The sequence below is a fragment of the Sorghum bicolor genome, chromosome 3, assembly GCF_000003195.3.
Source record: "Sorghum bicolor cultivar BTx623 chromosome 3, Sorghum_bicolor_NCBIv3, whole genome shotgun sequence".
Taxonomy (NCBI): Eukaryota; Viridiplantae; Streptophyta; class Magnoliopsida; order Poales; family Poaceae; genus Sorghum; species Sorghum bicolor.
In genome coordinates this window covers 58,483,318-58,503,124 of record NC_012872.2, presented here as the reverse complement: position 1 = coordinate 58,503,124, position 19,807 = coordinate 58,483,318, and the positions used below count along the sequence as shown (strand labels likewise).

General features: G+C 41.5%; 3 protein-coding genes across 5 annotated transcripts; all 3 read right to left on the bottom strand.

Moving 5' to 3' along the window:
- LOC110433847 (AMSH-like ubiquitin thioesterase 2) lies at positions 3,488–8,387 on the bottom strand. Of its 3 annotated transcripts, none has more exons than XM_021456672.1 (9): positions 8,039–8,387; positions 7,418–7,459; positions 7,051–7,333; positions 6,850–6,939; positions 6,701–6,763; positions 6,499–6,573; positions 5,152–5,214; positions 4,284–4,336; positions 3,488–4,120 (listed from the first exon to the last, which is right to left on the bottom strand). In XM_021456672.1, exons 2-9 carry the CDS (start codon positions 7,429–7,431, stop codon positions 3,937–3,939), a joined length of 825 nt encoding a protein of 274 aa, XP_021312347.1. In that variant the 5' UTR covers positions 7,432–7,459; positions 8,039–8,387; the 3' UTR covers positions 3,488–3,936. The 3 variants fall into 3 exon arrangements, with proteins under 3 accessions (XP_021312347.1, XP_021312349.1, XP_021312348.1); XM_021456674.1 differs by lacking the exon at positions 8,039–8,387 and adding an exon at positions 7,862–7,975; XM_021456673.1 differs by lacking the exon at positions 8,039–8,387 and adding an exon at positions 7,794–7,947.
- On the bottom strand, positions 9,310–14,667 carry LOC8061812 (putative exosome complex component rrp40). Its single transcript, XM_002456043.2, has 10 exons — positions 14,490–14,667; positions 14,323–14,397; positions 14,119–14,205; positions 13,597–13,653; positions 12,589–12,681; positions 11,756–11,828; positions 11,468–11,543; positions 11,291–11,381; positions 11,061–11,182; positions 9,310–9,686 (listed from the first exon to the last, which is right to left on the bottom strand). Exons 1-9 carry the CDS (start codon positions 14,535–14,537, stop codon positions 11,063–11,065), a joined length of 720 nt encoding a protein of 239 aa, XP_002456088.1. The 5' UTR covers positions 14,538–14,667; the 3' UTR covers positions 9,310–9,686; positions 11,061–11,062.
- On the bottom strand, positions 16,905–19,378 carry LOC8061811 (CASP-like protein 4A3). The gene is made up of 3 exons (XM_002456042.2): positions 18,350–19,378; positions 18,097–18,232; positions 16,905–17,308 (listed from the first exon to the last, which is right to left on the bottom strand). Exons 1-3 carry the CDS (start codon positions 19,375–19,377, stop codon positions 17,117–17,119), a joined length of 1,356 nt encoding a protein of 451 aa, XP_002456087.2. The 5' UTR covers position 19,378; the 3' UTR covers positions 16,905–17,116.

Genomic DNA, 19,807 nt, shown 5'->3' with positions numbered 1-19,807 from the left:
GCCAGTGTGTTGCTATTTCTCTTACAATAAATTAACGAATAATATACCATAACTTCTCAACTAAGCGAACAGGCTCGACCCCACTGTGTATACGGCCAGTGCGCGCGGCGCGATCGCGAGGAGCATCCATCGGAGCGCCACCGCCACAGCAGCCGGTGTCGCGAGGCAAAGCCTGCCACACACGTAGCAGCGAGCTGAGCGGCTGTCTGTCTTGTTAAAGGGGAAAGCGCCTAGCTCCTTTATATATTCTCTCCGTTCTCAGGAATCATTTGCTGCGTTCATTTTCATTTTCATTTTCATCGTCAGGGCATCAGGCGGGGCTAGCTGGGTACTCCGACATGAACATGTAGGCCGGCCTCACCATCCGACAAAGCGTTTTGTTTTCGTTTCTGGCGAAGCGAGCTTTCTAGCTAGCCATCCGGCGACGCCGAGCGGTGGCTACTGCCTTAATAAATATACTAGCGTCTGCATATATTGCACTTGCACATCATGTCATCATCGTGTTTGCGTTCTAGCTAAGATCGCACAAGTGATTTGCGCGGCCACCATAGCAGTGGGATAGACAGTAGTAGCAGCTAGCGCACGCGTCTAGTGCGGTGGGGGTCATGCGCGCGTCGCTGCTAGCATAGCAACGGGTGCCGTGCCTGCCGAGTGCCGAGTGATCTCCATCATCGGTCGCCCGGGGAAGGAGACAGGGGGAGCGCGCGTCCCACTCGGTGTTCCTCGCCACGCACACCGCGCGCGACGCCGACGCGGGCGCGGTCGCTGTGTAATTGTGCTCGTGCGGCGCGCACAGCCAGCGGCACAGGACAGAACACGGGTGGTTTTCGGTGGTTGGAGCGAGCGCCAGCGATGGCCAGTGCGCGCGCGGGCGGTTGTCGATGAGGCGGAGTGCGTGGGCTCCGCGTTGGCGGTGCCATGCCGTGCGTGCGCGGGCAAGACGCAGCGCGGCCGTGCCGGTGGTGCCACCACTTGGCTCGCGGCGGACGGATCGCGACGGCGGAAGGTGTCGGGCTAGCTTTCGGTCCCGGTCGGCCGGCCGGCCGCCGAACCAAACGAACGCTGGATTTCGACGTCGAGTAATAAACGCCAATTAAGAGCAAAGCAATCTACTACTAGTAGTAGTAAATAACTGAGGACGTCATTGCTCCGCACCGTGTGATCGAGAGAGACTGGATACCTCGAATTGGCGCAGGAAATCTCATCCATTTATTAACGTCAAAAAAAACTCATCCATTTGCATTGCAGAGAGAGAGAGAGAGAGAGAGAGAGAGAGAGAGAGAGAGAGAGAGAGAGAGAGAGAGAGAGAGAGAGAGGGAGGGAGGGAGGGAAATTACTATCGGCTCCATAAGTGCTCTAGCTAGGATTCCGCTTACAGTTCGTATCACTCCATCCCATCCGTAGCCATCGCGTTCGTGCCTCGCTCAAAGCCTTCGTAGCCATCACGCTTTTGCTCCTCCTGTTCTATCCCCGTCCCAAATAGATGGATGACAGGCACACGGTTCAACCAACAGTTCCTTCTGTCTGCTGTGTGTGTTTTTCCCCCACCTTTCGGCCGTTTATCATTTAAGGTATCTACCGTGTTCTTCTTGTCGCCGGCCCTTTTGCAAGACAGAATCATTTCTCCTCCATCATCCTTCTTTGCCAACAGCGACTACTTGTTCCTTGCTGTGCAATTCACCTTCTCTTTCTTCACCTTGGAAGAATAATAATAATCTTTATATTTTTATAAGACAGTGTGCGATTTATCTGCTAGCCTCCCTTTGTAGCCGGATCCTGCTGTAGGATTTGCTCGCTTGTGTCCCGCTATGTTTAACAAGCCATTCATGCGGCCCATGTGGGAAGGAGTTCAGCTGCAGCAAACGCACTAGCTGACTGATAATGATCCGACCAATAGACACATGGATTTATTAAATCATTCGACCATACTTTGGCTAAAAAGTATTCATCTGGTAAACATCAGATGGTCGCCCTGGATGAACGGGTGTAAAGTTTCAGTTATTGTTCTTGCCAGAAAACGAGAGCTGAAAAAAGTCTCACAAGGGGATGTGGCCATGTGGCTCGGGCTCCAACAGTGACTTTGGCCTTATTTGGATGTTGTTGGATTCACATCAATCCACATATGTTGAAGTGGATTGAAGTGGAACTTGAACTAAATTTCACATCAATCCACACCAACACACATGGATTAAAGTGGATACGACAACATCCAAACAAGGCCTTAGTGTGTTTTGGCGCGCACACCTCATTTCAGTAGCTACAATTTATCATTACGACTCTTAAGTTTCGCATGTTTTCAGAAATTTCCGATGTTGTTAGAGTATGCAGTGCCTTAAGACTCCTGGAGATGTTGAGCCTGGACGTGTTTGACGAGGAGAACTCTCACCTCTATATCAATTAGCAATATGACACTAATTAATATTGAACCCCACCTCCACTAATACGCGTGAAGAAACATTCAAGCTCATTACTAAATAAACGCATGGACCTTTAAGATTCTTTAGGACTTTTTTCACATGGGCTTCATGGATTGATGAAAATTTGGGCTTAGAGTTTTTCTAGTTTCTAAATTAATTAATTTCATGAAATAAAAATAATTCTGAAAAAACAGAAATTACTATTTATATAAAAAAATACTCTAAGGTTTATAAATAGATTGAAGGATGAGGAACTCGAATAATATATTTGGAGCTCATGAAAAGATTTTTGGAAGCTTAGAATAAAAATATTAAGGTTAAGGAAGTATGGATTAAATTCTAGAAAAAGCTGAATTTTTTTCTAGAGATAGATATTCTTATCCTAAATGTATTTTAAGACCTTTTGCACTTACAAACATTAGATGCAATCGACATGAATGCAACAAATCACTTATATGAAATAGTAAAATTTTTATAAGCCCATATTTTAAGTCTTTAAATTAACAGCTAAATAAATAAATCTTGGAAAGATTTAAAAAATACTAAATCATTAAATTTAGTGTTTTCTATTTACAACCTAAAATAGAAAATTTTGGGTGTGACAATTCATGCTGATCAAATTTTCTTAAGTTTGACTAGATTTGTACAAAATATTAGTATCATTTATATCTCTAAACAAGTTTCTTATGAAAATATATCCAATGATGTATTTTCATAAGAAACTAATTTTTTATTTTTTTTCTGGGGCTGCTTTTTTTATATTGTTTGCTCTGTTTAATGTTTCTAGTGCTGCTTTACTTCCCCACCTGCTAATGTGTATCAGGTTATTTTTAAGCTAATTGTTGCAGTCATAACTTTAGATGCATTTTTTGACCCCATCCAATAAATTGCTTTGTTAGTTCTTAGCCAACCGTAGTTAATTTGGACTAATTTTTAGCCGCTAGTATGTTTTAGCGCACACCCCCCATTTTAGTAGCCACAATCTAGCATTACGATTCTTAAGTTTCTCATCGGGTTTCAGAAAGTTCCGATGTTACAGAATGCAGTGCGCCAGTGCCTGAGACTGAGACTTATTTCATAATTTGGGAACTGCCAAATTAGTGTATTTTTCATACTTCGATCACTGACAAATCAGCAAGTAATTTGGCTGTGCCACAGTCGACCGCTATGTTACAATCACACTTCAGTCCAGACTCCAGACCAAGTTAATTAGTGTATTTTAGCCCCAGTTGTATGTTATATACAGTACTACTTACAATACCAGCTCAAAGGCAGACCGAACAGCCAGATTGAAGACAACCAGTGCTAGTTTTCAATTACTCCTTTCTTCTGACGAATACCAGCGACGATGCCAGAGGTTTGGTGCTATCACCATATGACAGAAAGTACCATGAGCATCTTGGTTCCGGTTTGGTGCTACCACTATACCTATCAGGCATTCAACAAGCTCTATGGTATGTAATTCTGCCAAAGAGGGAGCATAAAGAAGCACATGCTGCTATAGCTTTAGCTCCATTGATCATTGACCAGAGCGCAGGTCAACAATCTCAAACCGCAAATTGGGGTTGAAGTGCACTTTCGAGCAGGTTTCATAGATTGGACTGCCATTGGTTGTCTCTCGGTGAGTGTGGAACCCACTTTCATCACACTCCCTAAGCACATCCATCCCTCCAGGATCAGTCAGCCTGAATATTCCATAACTCCTGAAAGATTTGAGAAACAAATAGGGTAGTTTCAGATTTCATTCTATAGGTGTAGTATGACTGAAGGTAGGACCAAAAGCAATTAAGAACAAAGGAACTGCAGAAGTGCAGATATATGCCAGGCACTTTATGGTAATAGTAGTTATTAGCAAAGAACACTTGCCTGGTTGGATCTGTGGGTGCGACCACAATTGCAACAGCCTCTGGTAGCATAACCTACGGGAATCCAGCATTTTTCATCAATCAAAGTTAAAGGCACGGCAAAGTGTGATAACAAAGTTAAAACAGGTGAAAGAGTCAGCTTGAAGTTTTGAGTTGACATAGTGTCACAGAAGTATTTAACAATTCTGAGCTACAGTGCAAGTTATTCTCAATGTTAGCACAACCATGAAAATGCTAACTACTTAACTAGTCAAATAGTGATTTTGCTAACTCTAGGAGCATGGTTGATCATTCCTGGTGTTAGTTAATATCCTTCTGATAGGTAAATGATTTTTATTCTATGGAATTGAAATATGCAAATAGTTGAAGCAATGTTATATTCACAACCAGTGACCACAAAAACTTAAAATCGGTATTCGTTGGCCTAAGCCTAATGGCTACTAAATAATGGTTAGGGCAAAGTTTTCAGATATCAGGGTGAAAAATAAGTTATTTTTTAGCTAATCATCAAGACCAAAATCTTTGGCTATCTTTAAATGTGTGGCAATGTCTATGATTCTGTATGGCTGTTTTATGCAAATCACCAAATCAGTGGTGCATCTAGATACTCATGGTACCTAAATAGTTCATCTCGTCAATTAAGGAACCATGTAATACCATATATCATCTAAGTGCAAAAAGATCATTCTAAAAAACAGAGACCAAACTCTATGGCAAGATCATGCCAATAATTTGATGTTTGACAGCCAATCATTCAAGCGGATGTTGTCACATAAAAAAGTGAATACTTTTAAAAGTCCTATCATTTATATAAATATAAAAAACACCTTTCCGTTTGTAGATCAACTCATCACAGCTTATTTAATTACCTGGTAAGAGTACTGAGTATGCAAATCGATCGATGATAGAAAGCATGTTTGTGAAGGATGAGTCTGGAAAAGGGGAAAACTGTCAATTATCAGGAACAGTTAATGAAAAGTGACCATTCCGTCCAAAGACTCGAAGAACACTAGAAAAGAATTTAAGAGCAAGAATGTTCAAATAGTGAAGAAGATGAGGTTCATGCTCTGCAGTAATAAAACAAGTCAAGTTGAATTTGAATTGAACATTATATCACTCTTTCTTTATCCTTTTTTTATAAAGGTACTCCCTCTATTACAAATTCTAAGCCACTTAGCTTTGTTTTAAGTCAAAATTGTCTAACTTTGACCAAGTCTACTGAAAAAATGCACAAATATCTACCACAACAAACAAGATCCATTAGATACACCACGAAATATGTTTTGACAGTGCATTTATTTGATATATTGTAAATGTTAATATATTTTTCTATAAACTTGGTCAAAGTTAGACAAGTTTAACTTAGGACAAAACTAAAACGACTTACAGTTTGAAGTGGAGGGAGTAGATTACTACTTATTGCATGAATTCACCGTTCTGGGTGTATTTATGATATGCATGCATCTTTCTTATATGCAACATAGTCAAAACAGCAGAGACAGTATATAGAATAAGTGAATAACTTATGAAATTTCACCTTGCTGCTTATTGTGAAGGATTCAACATAACAACAATAACCTGATAATTCTGATTCCATGTGAAATATGCCACTATCATACTACTATGGGGCAGTAAGCAGGATGCCAAGGTCAGCATGTTGCTTTTCTCAGAAAGAATCCAGTACATTATCTACTCCTTCATATGGCAAATGCAAGAAAGGCATGTTATATGTAGTATTTTCTGCGATGAACGTTATATGCTATTAATTCAATATAATTGCCGAACACATGTCTTCATGTGGCAATAATCTGACTGTCTGAATGGTCATCTTGAAAATAATTGTTACTTTGTAGATGAACTAAATATATTTCGTCCAAATTTATTAAAAGCGAATGTCAATGCTAAATTGATGAACATTTTTTTTCCTGAAAATAGCAGGAGCGCAGCAAATTTCACTGATTAGAAGAAAGAATTGCAGCAAGCCAAAATGAAAGAAGGTTTGGCCCTCAACTGCAAAAGGAAAGAAAGAAAACTATGTGTAAATGATGAATGAGGTTACATGCTGCAACAAGGAAAGCATCTAGCGCAGGTATCAGCTTATTTATCTTTTCAGTTGGGTGAAGCATGTAACTTGTGTGTGCAATTTTTTTTTTCATTTCAACTGAACCAGCAACGAAGACAAGGTTCATGAAGTATGGAAATGCTAGAATATATACATGAATCCATCCTGCAGGGTAAAGTGACTGCTCTGATAACACGGCATGTATCTCCTCCTCACTAACGGCCTGACACTGTATTTGGGGAAAAAAGAGAGAGAAGAAGACTTCAGAATGGCATAGCTAGATATCTGTCAGGATATTTAATAATCTAACGATAATATATTAATTATATGTTTGAAATCTCTCAATTACTGCATACTGAGTGAGCAGTTCCTTCTTGCTTCGGTATAATCAACATTGTCACAAAGTAAGTTCCATCCCTCTGCATACAAACATTAAATATTCAAGATCTAATCTGAAAATTAGGTATGTTTGTCACATTGGTAATTTATTGCGCACTGCACTTACAAATGAAGCACCAAGAATTCCACAAGTCTCTAGATTTTTGCTTGTATTCTCCTTTGCAAGCTCCATGAATTCGTCTGTCAATCTCACTGACTGAATAACATGCATAAGGATGTTATTTCATCTCAACCTTCAGTCCTTACCAGCCTCCAAGAAACACCATATGTTTTTAAAGAAAAAGATGGGGAACAAAAGGGAACGTACTATTTGCATGTCATGCAAATTACTTGATGTCGAAGACTGTCCCACCGAAGCTCTGGCTTGCTCATCCACATACTCAGAGTCAGGGCCAAAAGAAGCATTGCCAAAGCTTGAAAGATCTTCTATCCAAGATACAATTGGAGACGGGAAGTGATGCTTCACAGCGCAGGAACCAACATCGTGGTCTCTCACTGTGGCTTGGCAGTTGACAACTTGTTGAGCATCCAGATACATTGATTTAGTTGGTGCTGAGTGAATCCCACATCTCCTCGTATCGATGTCGTATCTGCCATTTTTGCATTGACCATGTCATGATGTTGTATCAGAAACAAAATCGTCAACTGCTACAGAAGGTACAAGCACGGCATACCTCCTGCTACCCATGGCTGGAGCAGGACACCAAAATTTCAGCCTGCAATTTTTTTTTAAAAAAAAACCTCAAAAAGTTAGAAACACTGAAGACAAAAGAGTTGAGGATCTGGAAAGAAATGACAGCAGTTTCATAAGGCTCCTAACAACACCAGAGCACTGCTATTATTGAGCATCATTAGAGCTAACTAACAAAAACAGACAATCAATCGAAGAAGTTCACGGCAGGTACACCATTTGCTTTCTAATAAAAAAAAGCATCTGCCATATTATTCCCTTAAAACAATGAGGTACATCCTCCACCCAACCTACTACTACTCTATTAGTCTGCAGAGCAATTGGAGACTCTGCGTTGCTTCAAACAATAGAAAACCAACCTGTGCTGACTAATAAAACTAATAGTCCAACAACAATTCGAATTAAGAACGGCCTCTTCATCACTAACCACCCAGAAGCAGCCACAGAAAGTAGTACCAGTCCTTAGCTCCCCACTAGAAGTTAAACCCTAAAAGCCAACCAGATAAGCACAATCTCACGCACGGCGGTCTGCGAATCTCACGGGCCAGCAGTCGGCTGCCGCAAATAAGTAGGTCCTCGGTCACGAGAGGCAGAGCTTACTCACCTCGAGAAAATCCGGAGGCAGTTGAGCCGCTTCAGGAGCGATCGGTGGGGTGGGAAGGATTGGCGAGAGAGAGCGTAGAGGCAGTTGAAGGCTTCAGCGAGGGAGGCGAGTGGCCGTCCGTCTGGCGGAGTGGGGGAGAAAAGTTGGGGAAAGGCGAGCGACGAGAGTGCTGTGCTGCTGGCGCTGGGCTGCCGTTATTCTGACGCGAACACGAAGAATCCACCCCACGCCGGGCTCCGCTCAGGAAATGGACTGGCGCACGCACGGCACCACGTCGCCGTCGTGCATGCTGCACACATCACAAAGACGGGGGGGCGCTGGGCGGGCGAGAGCGAGGGAGAGTTCCGGATAGGGACGGACGAAAAGTCCGGGGCGCTGGAGGGCGGGACAGACAGCGGACGGACGGATGGGGAGGAATGAGAGACGTTGCCACGAAGGAACGCTTTTTGTCGCGGTTGCGCTGGCTCGGCGAGGCGAACGAGGTAGCCGCAGTGGAGCGCGGCGGTGTGGAGCAGGGGATGATGAGGTATCGGCCCCGCCGCCCAAAATGTCTGGTGTGGCACAGGTGCATCGGTTAATAATCTGGGGGAAGGCGTCGTGTTCCCTGCCCCCGCGCGCGAAAGGGACGCGCCGTCCTCCGTGGGCGGTTCATAGGACGGCGCACCGCCGCGCCGCGCTCGAGGGTGAGCATGAGTGCCTTGGGACCGATCGACCGATTGAGTTCGAGGCCAGTGCCGTTTCCCGCTCGTTGGCTAGGCGCCATGGCAGATCTCGGTCCATCCATGACTGAGATTTTTGTTCTATGATCAGATATTGTTGTCTGTCCTGGCCAGGTCAGCCGGTAACGCATCACAAAAGGGAGAGGCGTGAAGCTAGCGTACGTACCCGTGGATGGAGAACTAGTGCACGCCTCGTCACTCGCGTATAATAGATGACACGTTGATTGCGGGCGAGGCAGCAAAGAGTGGCGAGCAGCCGAGCACGTAGTCATGATTTGATGATAATACGGGTAACAAGTGAATCAGTGAAAGCACAACCTGATGAACTAACTTTAGCCGGAAAGCAAAAAAATGCTAACGTTATCAAGGATAAGCTATGCTGTCAGGAGAGACTAAAAAAAAACAGTTTTAATTCTCTACGCTCAAACCATTTCTACACCAGCTCAACTTGTCACAAAATAAGCCACAGCATGAGTTCAGTTTTCTTGGGGACACGGCCAAAAAATCATATCCAGTCCCCCAAAAAGTTGTACCTAAAGTCAACAGCTGGGATCACCAAAAAGGTGGATTTCTGAATGCAACGAATATGAAAAATGTTGAAACTGAGTCATCATGAGGCTTTTTTTCAACAAGATCGGCAAGGAACCTTGTGCCGATATCTGACTTACAAAGCCTTCATCACATAGGCAACAAACAATGGACCATTTGCAGAAATTTCATTACAAAACTAGCCAATATATCATTTCAGTCTACAACATCGAAGAACACAAGCCTCTTTTTGTCATATCTAATTTATGTGCAACATCCTTGATCCATTTAGCATGCCCTGTTGGAATGATAGGGATTACCATTTTTCCTGTTCCCAGAATCGGCTGTGGCATCTAAAAAGCAATTCTCCATAATACATTGATGGCATAAGCACACATTGCCTGCACATAATAAGGAAATAAATTTCACATAATTCTGAATAAAACAGTTATGAAAAAGACAATAGTAAAACGAATCAGATGAGCATGTTGCTATAGTGGATGATGTCAAGTTCAGAAACATGCAGCCATTACCACTGATCCAGTGCGAAATGAAACCTATCTTGACAAGACTAAACGCAATGAAGTTGCCTGGTTGTCCACCATATAGAGTCGTGGGTGCAACAATACCAACATATGGGACAATAAACAACAGAAGCAAGACTTGATCTTCTTCACAGGGAGAAATGGGAACATAAATAGGGCTTGTTTGGCACAGCTCAACTTCATTAGTAAGCTGTTTTTTTAGAAAATAGCTTCATGAGCAACTTTCTAGATGAAGCTGAGCTGTTTTGGAAAAAGTGTTCGACAAAATAGCTTCATCGACTACTTCATGCATAGTTGAGAGAGCGAAATGAGGGAGAGAGCTGCAATAAGCTACTTTTTTCAGCTTCATCCCAACTCATGTCTTTGTGAGAAGAGAGGAAAAACAGCTTCACCCATAAAGCTGTTTTGAAAATAAGTGTTTGGCAAAAAAAAACAGTTCACAACAGCTCATGAAACTGTTGTGAGCTGTACTAAACAGGCCCTAAGTTTGGTAAAAAAAGTAGTAGCATGCTACTACACGTGATGCATAATAATCTTGGATGTGGACAGCCACTTTGATCTCAAACTTTTCTACTTTTACTTTAAACTGACACAATGGAAACTCGCCCATTTTACTTTGGACTAAGGGCGTCCGCAATGGTGCTAACTACATAGCTAGCTTATGTGGAGGTGAGAGACAAGAGCAAAGACTATATGTACTGTTAGGCCAGTCTCAATGGACAGTGTCACTGCACGGTTTCACATACCAACACGTCATCAAGATTGAAATGAACCATCTATGAAATAATCCGTAGCAATGAAGCATTTCACTTTGTTGTTTCTAAGGCTAAGCAAAGCATTTAATTGCTGCAAAATGATTGGATCACATGCAAGATGGTGAAACGATTTGGCCCTCAGTGGAGATTTTATCCCGTTTCACCGCGTGGGAAACAACGCCCGCGGGGTTTCACCATAGTGAAACTACTTCCTTCTCTCCTCTTAGTTTCATGCAAAAAGTGCAGTTTTGCTGACATGGCGCTCTAATAAATGTGCATGACATCTTAGTGAAACCCCCACTGAGACTGGCCTTAGATCCACATGTCACTCTCTTAGATTCTTGGACTACGTAAAATAGATAGGCTATTTGCTCGTCGCTAGTGACAACTCTCTCTCTTAATTTTTGCCTGTCCACATCATAATAGCTAGCCAAATAGCTGACTATTGGGGACGCCCTAATGCCTGCTGACTTACCATCATGACAATCTCTCCAAGAGATTTTCTACCATAGCTCTTTGTTTTATGCCACTCAAAGATTCTGACCTCATAATTGCATTTGATACAAGAATGACAGTACTTGCTGCAGGAGCATTCACCTACAGAATATAAACCAAGAAATAAAACACAAGAAACATTACCATTTACAATTTAACAAAAAAGGTGGGATAAAAAATCATGATCAATGAACAGTAGCTAGAACATACCCAGACTCGACCATTGAGTCCAACAGCAATCTCAAATGACAGTTTTTTCCCAAGGGCCTCCAGAACTGGACATGTTGGCGAACTTAACAACCTATAAGCAACTAATGTCAAAAACTCCAAATCTAACAAAAAACCAATGCTAGTGACTCAATGGAGGGCGAGGTATATTATCCTCACATTCGTGACATGCCAGTTGATGTGTCAAACATATAACCATCTTTCAGCTGACCAAATTCAGCAGCTTTCCCAGAAGCTTGAAAATAGGAACAGTATTAATACAGTAAAAGAACGATCAGATAAAGCCAAAAGAAAACGGTCCAGACTGAGTATCATCCCACAAGCTGAAAGGTTCTCACAAGCAATGAGGATATATTTGCTTCGCTAAGATGAACAAAATTTGGTACTCCATACTTCTGATGGACAATTAAGGAAAATGGACACTGAGCTGTGAATTAAAAAATTTACCATCCATGCATGAGAGCTCGGGATTCATGATACTATTTGCTTTCACCACTCGAGCATATATTAACGTACCAATCTGCAGGAACATTCCCATCGTAAGACAAATATATAATCAATAAACAGAATATAAAGCTCGAAACACTGTGGAAACAACTTATGGCCATAGCTGAATTTCATTACTGGTGTAACAAAATTACAAAGATTCCACGGTTTAACGAGAACAAAACGCCACTACCTGACTACCATCATGATCATTGGAGTTGATCACCCAGCGTTCCAACTCATGATCACTGACTACTTACCAAGCCAAAACGATAAAGCTGAAACTACCAAAAAACCCCCGAAGACACATGAAGTGTTCTTACAGGGCACCTGCCCAGAACAGCGTGCAGGCCGCACAGCTTTATCGTACCTGACTATGTTATGGAATTTTAAGAAGAAACATACCTAATTTACTTCCCTAAAATGTTCCTACCGAAGTAAAAAATTGACAATCTAAAAGACTCAATCTACTTGTTCATTAGTAACTAACATCAAATGTTTGCAGTTTAGGATAAGTAATTTAAATTACAAAGTAGAAAAAGACAACTATAATAGAAGCATGTGGTTATTTTGTACTCTTTCTTAATTTGAGTGCAAAAAGTGCTAAAACATCAAGCATAAAAGAATGGAAGGAGTATATGGAAGAGAAAAAAAAAACAATCCACATGCTACTGAACATATGTTAAGAACTGCACATGTGGCCTACTGTATACACATTTCACACTTAAGTATAGAGACTGACAAAACTATGAAACTAAACAATGCTAGAAAGCTCAAATGATCCAGTGTCTTACCTCAAACTTTGGTATGTTTCTCCTTGTGCCACCTTCAAATGCAAGCACCGGTAGAAAGGCCAAATTAGGACCCTTTATGTCTACCAAAAAGTTCTGTAATAACCAAAGCTATTTCAGCAAAGAAAACACATCACAGGCAAAATACAATTATTTAACATAAAAAAGCAAATATCTAGCTTCTAGTGAAAGCCCATTCTGGTTTCTGTTTGTATATTAGAACTGTATGAAAAGGTAATCAGCTGATCATCTTGCCAGTACTAGGGATATATGTATTTGACATTGTATATACAAAAATCCTCTTCATTTTGCAACACTTGATCATTTTTGAAGGAAGCACAATTCCACATTGCTTGTCCACCAAGCAAATCAAGTAATATTTCTGCCACTTTCACGCAGTTTAATGCTATAGTAGAAGGGATTGTGTAGTTGTACTGTTGTAGTATGTCATTTGATAGTGATTGTCCATGTTTCAATACTACCAGCTATTTTTTTCTTTGGTATGGTGCTTCTTTATCTGATTCCATCAAGGTTGTCAACAATTACAAATTACAAATCTTAAACATAAAGATTGTAAAAAACATACTCCCACTGTCCCAAAATAAGTGATGATTAGGTTTGTCCTAAATCAAACCATTTGAAGTTTGACCAAATTTATACATAAAAGTACTAATGTTTATAATACCAAATAAGTATTATTAGATTTATCATGGAATATATTTTCATATTCTATCTATTTGGTGTCACAAATATTGATGTTCTTTCCTAAAAATTTGGTCAAACTTAAATCAGTTTGACTTAGGACAAACCCAAAACATCACTTATTTTGGAACAGAGGGAGTATATTCTATTACTAGAATTGTAGAATCAAGCCCTTTAATTAAGATCGCAAATATGTAGAATCGTAAAACATAATTGTAATTTTGACAGCCATGATCCATGTTAGCCTCAGATAAATATCTAGAAACAAATATGAACTCAAATACTTCTGAATATATAATGTATACTTACATCTGGTTTGGTGTCAACCACAATACCAAGAACTGTATCTTCTACAGAAGGTATATACTGCAAAAAAGAAGAACATGAATGAGTGACTGCTGAAACACATGACAAAGAGGGTGGAACAGTAGCAATATCCGCAGTCTCCCATGTTACAGTTAAGACGATATTAGGGGACCAGATCAGAGCTTTTCATGCTGATTAATTTCAAGTTATGAAAATCGAAATGTTTATTAAAATGGCAATAACATATAATTAATTGATAGAAGGTAAATGTGGCAATGACCAATTCACGTTTGTGCGTTAGTGCTGAAATTTTTTGTTGCACTGGGTCATCATAACCCAGTCCACTTTAGGCTAACATATTAGTTCAGCAATTTACAGTTGTACACAGAAAGGGCCACATATATTATGAATTATCTAATCAACCAGCATCCTACAGCAATTGGTAATAAAATACTTAATGCAAGTATCTCGAGAGGAACCAAATTTTTACATACTGAATGCATCTCCGAGCCAAATCGGACTTACCCTCTTCTGGGAGTTCTCAATCCAATACTTGTTGGGTTTCAACAGCCGCAGCTTCCCAGCACTGGTAGCCTGGATGGTGTCACACTCCTGCAAGCCCCGTTTTATCACCGATAAGCCTCGCGCGCAAATAAACCCCATTAAACCCTAACCACTAAAGTCTCACAAAAGACAACGGCTCCCACATTCCACCATGAAAGGGCTTACCTGACGCAGGCCTGCGCCGAGCTTAATGGTCTGGTTGTTCATCTCGGAGAGGTCCAGGACGACGTCACCGGGTACCTGACCAGCGAGGGCAGTGTGAGGTGAAGACCAGACCCGCACAGATAGCGCAAGTGAGAGATCAAGGTGCAGGATAGGGCTCGGAGGCTTACCACGTAGTTGTCGACGAGAGGAGAGGGCGCCGGCTTCCTCGACTCCATTGCAGCGAGGGTAGGAGCGCCGGTTTGGAGGACCGGAGGTGCGGAGCGAGTCGGACGGCGGTTCGCGGCGGCGGTCCCGGTCCGGCGTCCTGGGCTCCTGGCTATAGAGCTCGCCTTGTGTGTACGGTTAGCTGAGGTGATGGGCCTGGGCCTTAACGTTGTACGCCTGCCTGTGGAGTGTGGGAAAAAAATTAGAAAAAGAAGTTTTTTTGTGTGCATAATTAGAAAAAGAAGTTTATTCTAACTCTTTGAACTAATTATCAAGGTCTAATTTTCTATCTCCGATTTTAAAATCAGAAATTTTATCTCTCAAGTCTCAACTCTCAAAACCATTTCAACTACCTCCATGTCTATGTAGAAGTGATTCTCTAGGTGGTCTGATAAGACTTTTAAACCACAAAAAATATCACTAAGCTTCTAAAAATTCTAAGAAAAATTATAGTGATAGATTAGGACCTGGCAAACCCAATAAAATATCTAGAGTGCATTAAGTATCTAAAAAACTTTAAAGTAATATATTTATCTCTAGGAAAATGGAAAAAATATCCAACAAAATGTAAAAAGTTCTCAATACAATTGATGTCTAAATGCATTTAAAAAAAATATTGCATAGCAAAATATGAGATATAATAGGATTGGCAAAAAAATGCAACATCTAAATAATGTTGAATGTGTTTCTCCTGGTTGTATCATGTGTTTTTCTTATGGAAAGATTTTGAAAATGCATCTAATTTGGTGAATTAATGACAATGCAAGCGAAGTAATAAGACTCACAAAGCATCCCTAAAATTTTTGGGAATTTAGTTTTTTCTATTTTTTATTTTTAGAGCTAAATCTAATTTTTGGAATCTTCTAGAGGTATTTTCATGAGCTTTAAATTATATTATTTGGGTGTCTTATTTTCCAATATATCTTTAGGTTTTTTCTTAGAACTTTTAAAAACTTAGTGATTTTTTTTATGGTTTAAAAATTTATAAGGTATTGACTGGATTTTTAAACTAAAAAATGAAGAAAATTGCCTTGAAAACCACTTCTATAACCTAGGCAATAAGGTAACATACAATTTTGAGAGTTGAAGAGGTAAGGTATCTGATTTTAGAGTTCGACGAGAAAAATCAGATCACAATAATAAATCAAGTAGGTAACATATAATTTTTCACCTTGCCAGTTGTGTGAAAGGGACGAAAAAAATCCGATTTTATACGGCAACCACAACCAGTTTGGGTTGAAAGGGGTGGAAGTGGGCTGGTGGTATGAAAAAAAAACAAAAAACAAAAAAAAGAAGGAAAAAAATGCTAAATATAAATCCCAGCGCCGACGAATTCAGACATGTGGTTTCCGTGCATGAATTTCATGCTCACAGTACGAATCTGTAAAATGTTTTTTTGACCATATTACATTGTTGGCTTGTCACGTCTGGAAGAAGAGACTGCATGATGATAATGGTGCAAAACCGCAAAGCCAGCCCGCAATATATTAGGAACCGCTAATCCGTGGCATCGCTTAGGTCACAAAAACTTTTGTAAAATTTTTCAGATTCTCCGTCACATCAAATCTTTAGAAGCATGTATAAAATATTAAATATAGATGAAAATAAAAACTAATTGCACAGTTTAATCGAAATTGACGAGACGAATCTTTTGAATCTAGTTAGTACCTGATTGGATAATATTTATCAAATATAAATGAAAGTGGTATTATTTATATTTTATAAAAATTTTTGAAACTAAACAAGGCCCCGATGCACATCGAGTGTACAGGTGCCCGGCCCCACATCTGAGCTGACCATCATATCATATGTACAGGTGCGCAACCTATGGTATGGGGACATGGGGAGTGGTCTCAAGTTGAATATCTTTCAGACTTTGGCCTTGTTTAGTTTCCACCAAAATCCAAAAAAATTTCAAAATTCTCCAACACATCAAATCTTGCGGCACATGCATGAAGCACTAAATATAGACGAAAATAAAAACTAATTACACAGTTTGCTTGTAAATGGCGAGACGAATCTTTTGACCCTAGTTAGTTCATGATTGGATAATATTTGCCACAAACAAACGAAAATGCTACAGTGCTAAAATCCGAAATTTTTTTCACAAGTAAACAAGGAGCAGTATAAGGCCTTATTTAGTTCCAAAAAATTTTGGAAAATCAACACTGTAGCACTTTCGTTTATATTTGACAAATATTGTTCAATTATGGACTAACTAGGCTCAAAAGATTCGTCTCGTTAATTTTGACCAAACTATGCAATTAGTTTTTATTTTCGTCTATATTTAATATTTCATGCATACGTCTAAAGATTCGATGCGATGGAAATCTGAAAAATTTTGCAAATTTTTTTGAGACAAGGCCTTACGACCAGCATGAAACCTCGGTACAGCCACTTCAAATTTTTACTGTAAAAGCCAACCTTGACTCAATGTACTGCTACAATATGCCCAAGTTGTAGAGATTACACCCACTTTGGAACTTAGGGATTTCACAGAAATCATGTAGAAATTTCACATGAATCAAGATTCAGTGACCAAAGAAACATACAGGAAGTTATTCACATCATGCAATGCACAACGATAGCTCTATGAAACCAAGCTGAAGACACAGTAAGCAGATATAACTGAGTTGAGTCCAAGAGCAATGAAAGCTAGGAATGCCATGGAAGCTGAGGCATTGATCAGTTTGGTAAATTGATCCCCTCCAAACCGAGACATCCAAACATCATTACGAGAAAGTGCTGCTGAAGATGCTGACAATAGGAGGTAAGCTAACATCTGCAATAGCATGAAAAAACATTCAGACACATTTTGGTCACTAACAAATTTTAAGCCAAGTTGGAAGCTCAAAACTAGTAGAGCAAAACACAAAAAATGAATGTCTGAGACATGGTTAAACAGGAATTTGTGGAGACTGCAATACATTGCTGAAAACATGGTCTGGCGAATTCCAAAGGAAAGAATATAATGTAGAACAAATTGATATAGATGCATTGTACAAGAAACATCTAAACAACATGACTTTGGTGGCGAATCAGGTGATCCATAAGCACACAAATTCCATAGTTATTAGTCATAAATGTGACAAAACCTCAAGAACTGCACCAATCTCATTCATTTCTGAAAAGTTCCCTTATCATGACAAATGTTAGAAGTTGGAAGAAGTGGAAAGGTGTTATTCATCAATTCATGGAACAACTCTTTTACTTACACTTGATGATGCACTGTAATGTATCTGTACAATGTTTATACAAACTAAACAAAATAGGCATATACCAAACCAAATCCGGTAGGAACAATAATGATATAGACATATACCATTTGGGAATAGCATTCATCCACAATCTAGGATTTCTTTATAAGAAAACAATTGCTGCAATAGTTCATCCAATTTGTGCAACTATATTTAGTTTTGCAATTATTAAATGGCCATAAACTTTAATCTAGTTTTCTGAGACCGATAAATCACTAGGGCTCAAAGCTTGTGAAATCATGCTATCATAAATTCATGGTTCCCAACAACATACAAATACAGAAGAGCAGAATAGCAGTTTACTCATGCTTGCCTGATCCATGGCAAGATTGAAGTAGCTGCGGAATGGGGCTCGAATGATGCGCCTCCCTGTGACAAGGTAATGCACCTCGGCTACCAACTGGAATCCAGAGTAGGTAAAAGCCAGGACGCTTGCAGCTAGTACATACCTACATCGCCAAAATTCATCAATTTTCAGTTCCCATCAACACTAAGAAGAAACGGCAGCTGTGACTAATGAAGAAGGTTTTAACTGAGATCAGCGCTCTAGGAGTCCAGAGGGAAACCTGTACTCATTGTAGCGGCGGAAGGAATCGCCGGACCAGCCCGTCGTGGTATCGGCGGCCATGACGGAGAGCGCGACCAGGCAGAACACGGCGGCTGAAACCCTAAACCCTAGCTCGGCCCTCCTCAGCTCCGCGCGCCGCACCTTCTCCGGGACGCCGCCTAGGAGCCACCTCTTGGACCCCACGCCGCCTCCGACTCCCCCAACGGCAGTGGCGGCGGCGGCGGCGGAGAGTGACCCAGTGTCGCTCGGAGGTGTAACCTTGTCCGGCGTGGCCTTCGCCACCGTCGCCGCGGGGTCTTCGCCGGAGAGGAGCTTCGCGATGGTGACGGCCGATTCCTTCTGCGGCGATCCGGCTGGGGACGCCTCGGCCGAGGAGGCCTTCCGCGGCGTCGACTCTTCAGTTTGGGCTAGAACGACGGCTAGCGTCATGCTCCCAGATTCGCTAGCCGATTCCGCCTCCTCCTGCTCCGACTTGGCTTCCGAGGACGCCGGCGCTGGAGTAGGCGTTGATACTGGAGCGGGTGAGGGAGGGGGCAGTGGGCGCGGCGGTGACGTCTGGCCGTCTCGCGGGAGAGGAGGAGAAACATCAGCGCTGGGCGGAAGCGGAGGCGGAGGCGGAGAAGGAGGAGAAGGCTGTGGCGCCGAGGGATGCGGAGTTGAGGAAGGAGAGCTATCGCCGGGAGTATGAGGAGGCGAAGTAGCAGGAGGAGGAGGTGGAGCTGGGGCTGGGTTCTCCGGCGAGAGGGATCCGTCAGAGGGTTTGACAGGCGGGTGTTCTGAAGAAGGAGAAGAAGGCGCGATGGGCTCTACCGCCGGCGGAGGCGCCGGTGCTCGGGTTGGTGAGGCCATGGAGCAGCTCGATTGCTCGATGGCTGGGGCTGCTGGTCTGGTGGCTCTGCCGTGGCCCGTCGGTCGTCGGGGACTGCGGAGTGGGGGATTTGAGCGGCCGAGGCCAGTTGATACTGCGGAGTGACGAGTGGGGGACTGCGGAGTGGATCCGTCAATGTCTTTCGGTTGAACTGTCATGATAACAATTAACAATTCAATAGCAATGTCCCTCCATTGCTAATTAACTGCACAATCTGATTAATAATAATTTTACCTGAATATTCAGTTCTTTCCTCATTGAATCATGTCAATAGATTGACTATCCAATCAAAAGCTAACCTTTCGTGATACCAATACCGGCCAAACTATTAACTATGCCTGTTTAGACAATTGGCAGTTGCAACCAGGTCATGAGATGTTCATCGAACACAAAGTTTACTACGTGGCCGTCATGTCTGCGAATGAGCACGTGACGTATGCACCCACACAACAGCAGCAGCAGCAGAAGAAGAAGAAGAAGAAGAAGAAGAAGAAGAAGAAGAAGAAGAAGAAGAAGAAGAAGAAGAAGAAGAAGAAGAAGAAGAAGACAACGTCTAGGGTTTCATCGAGGACCTGCCAACGTTAGGGT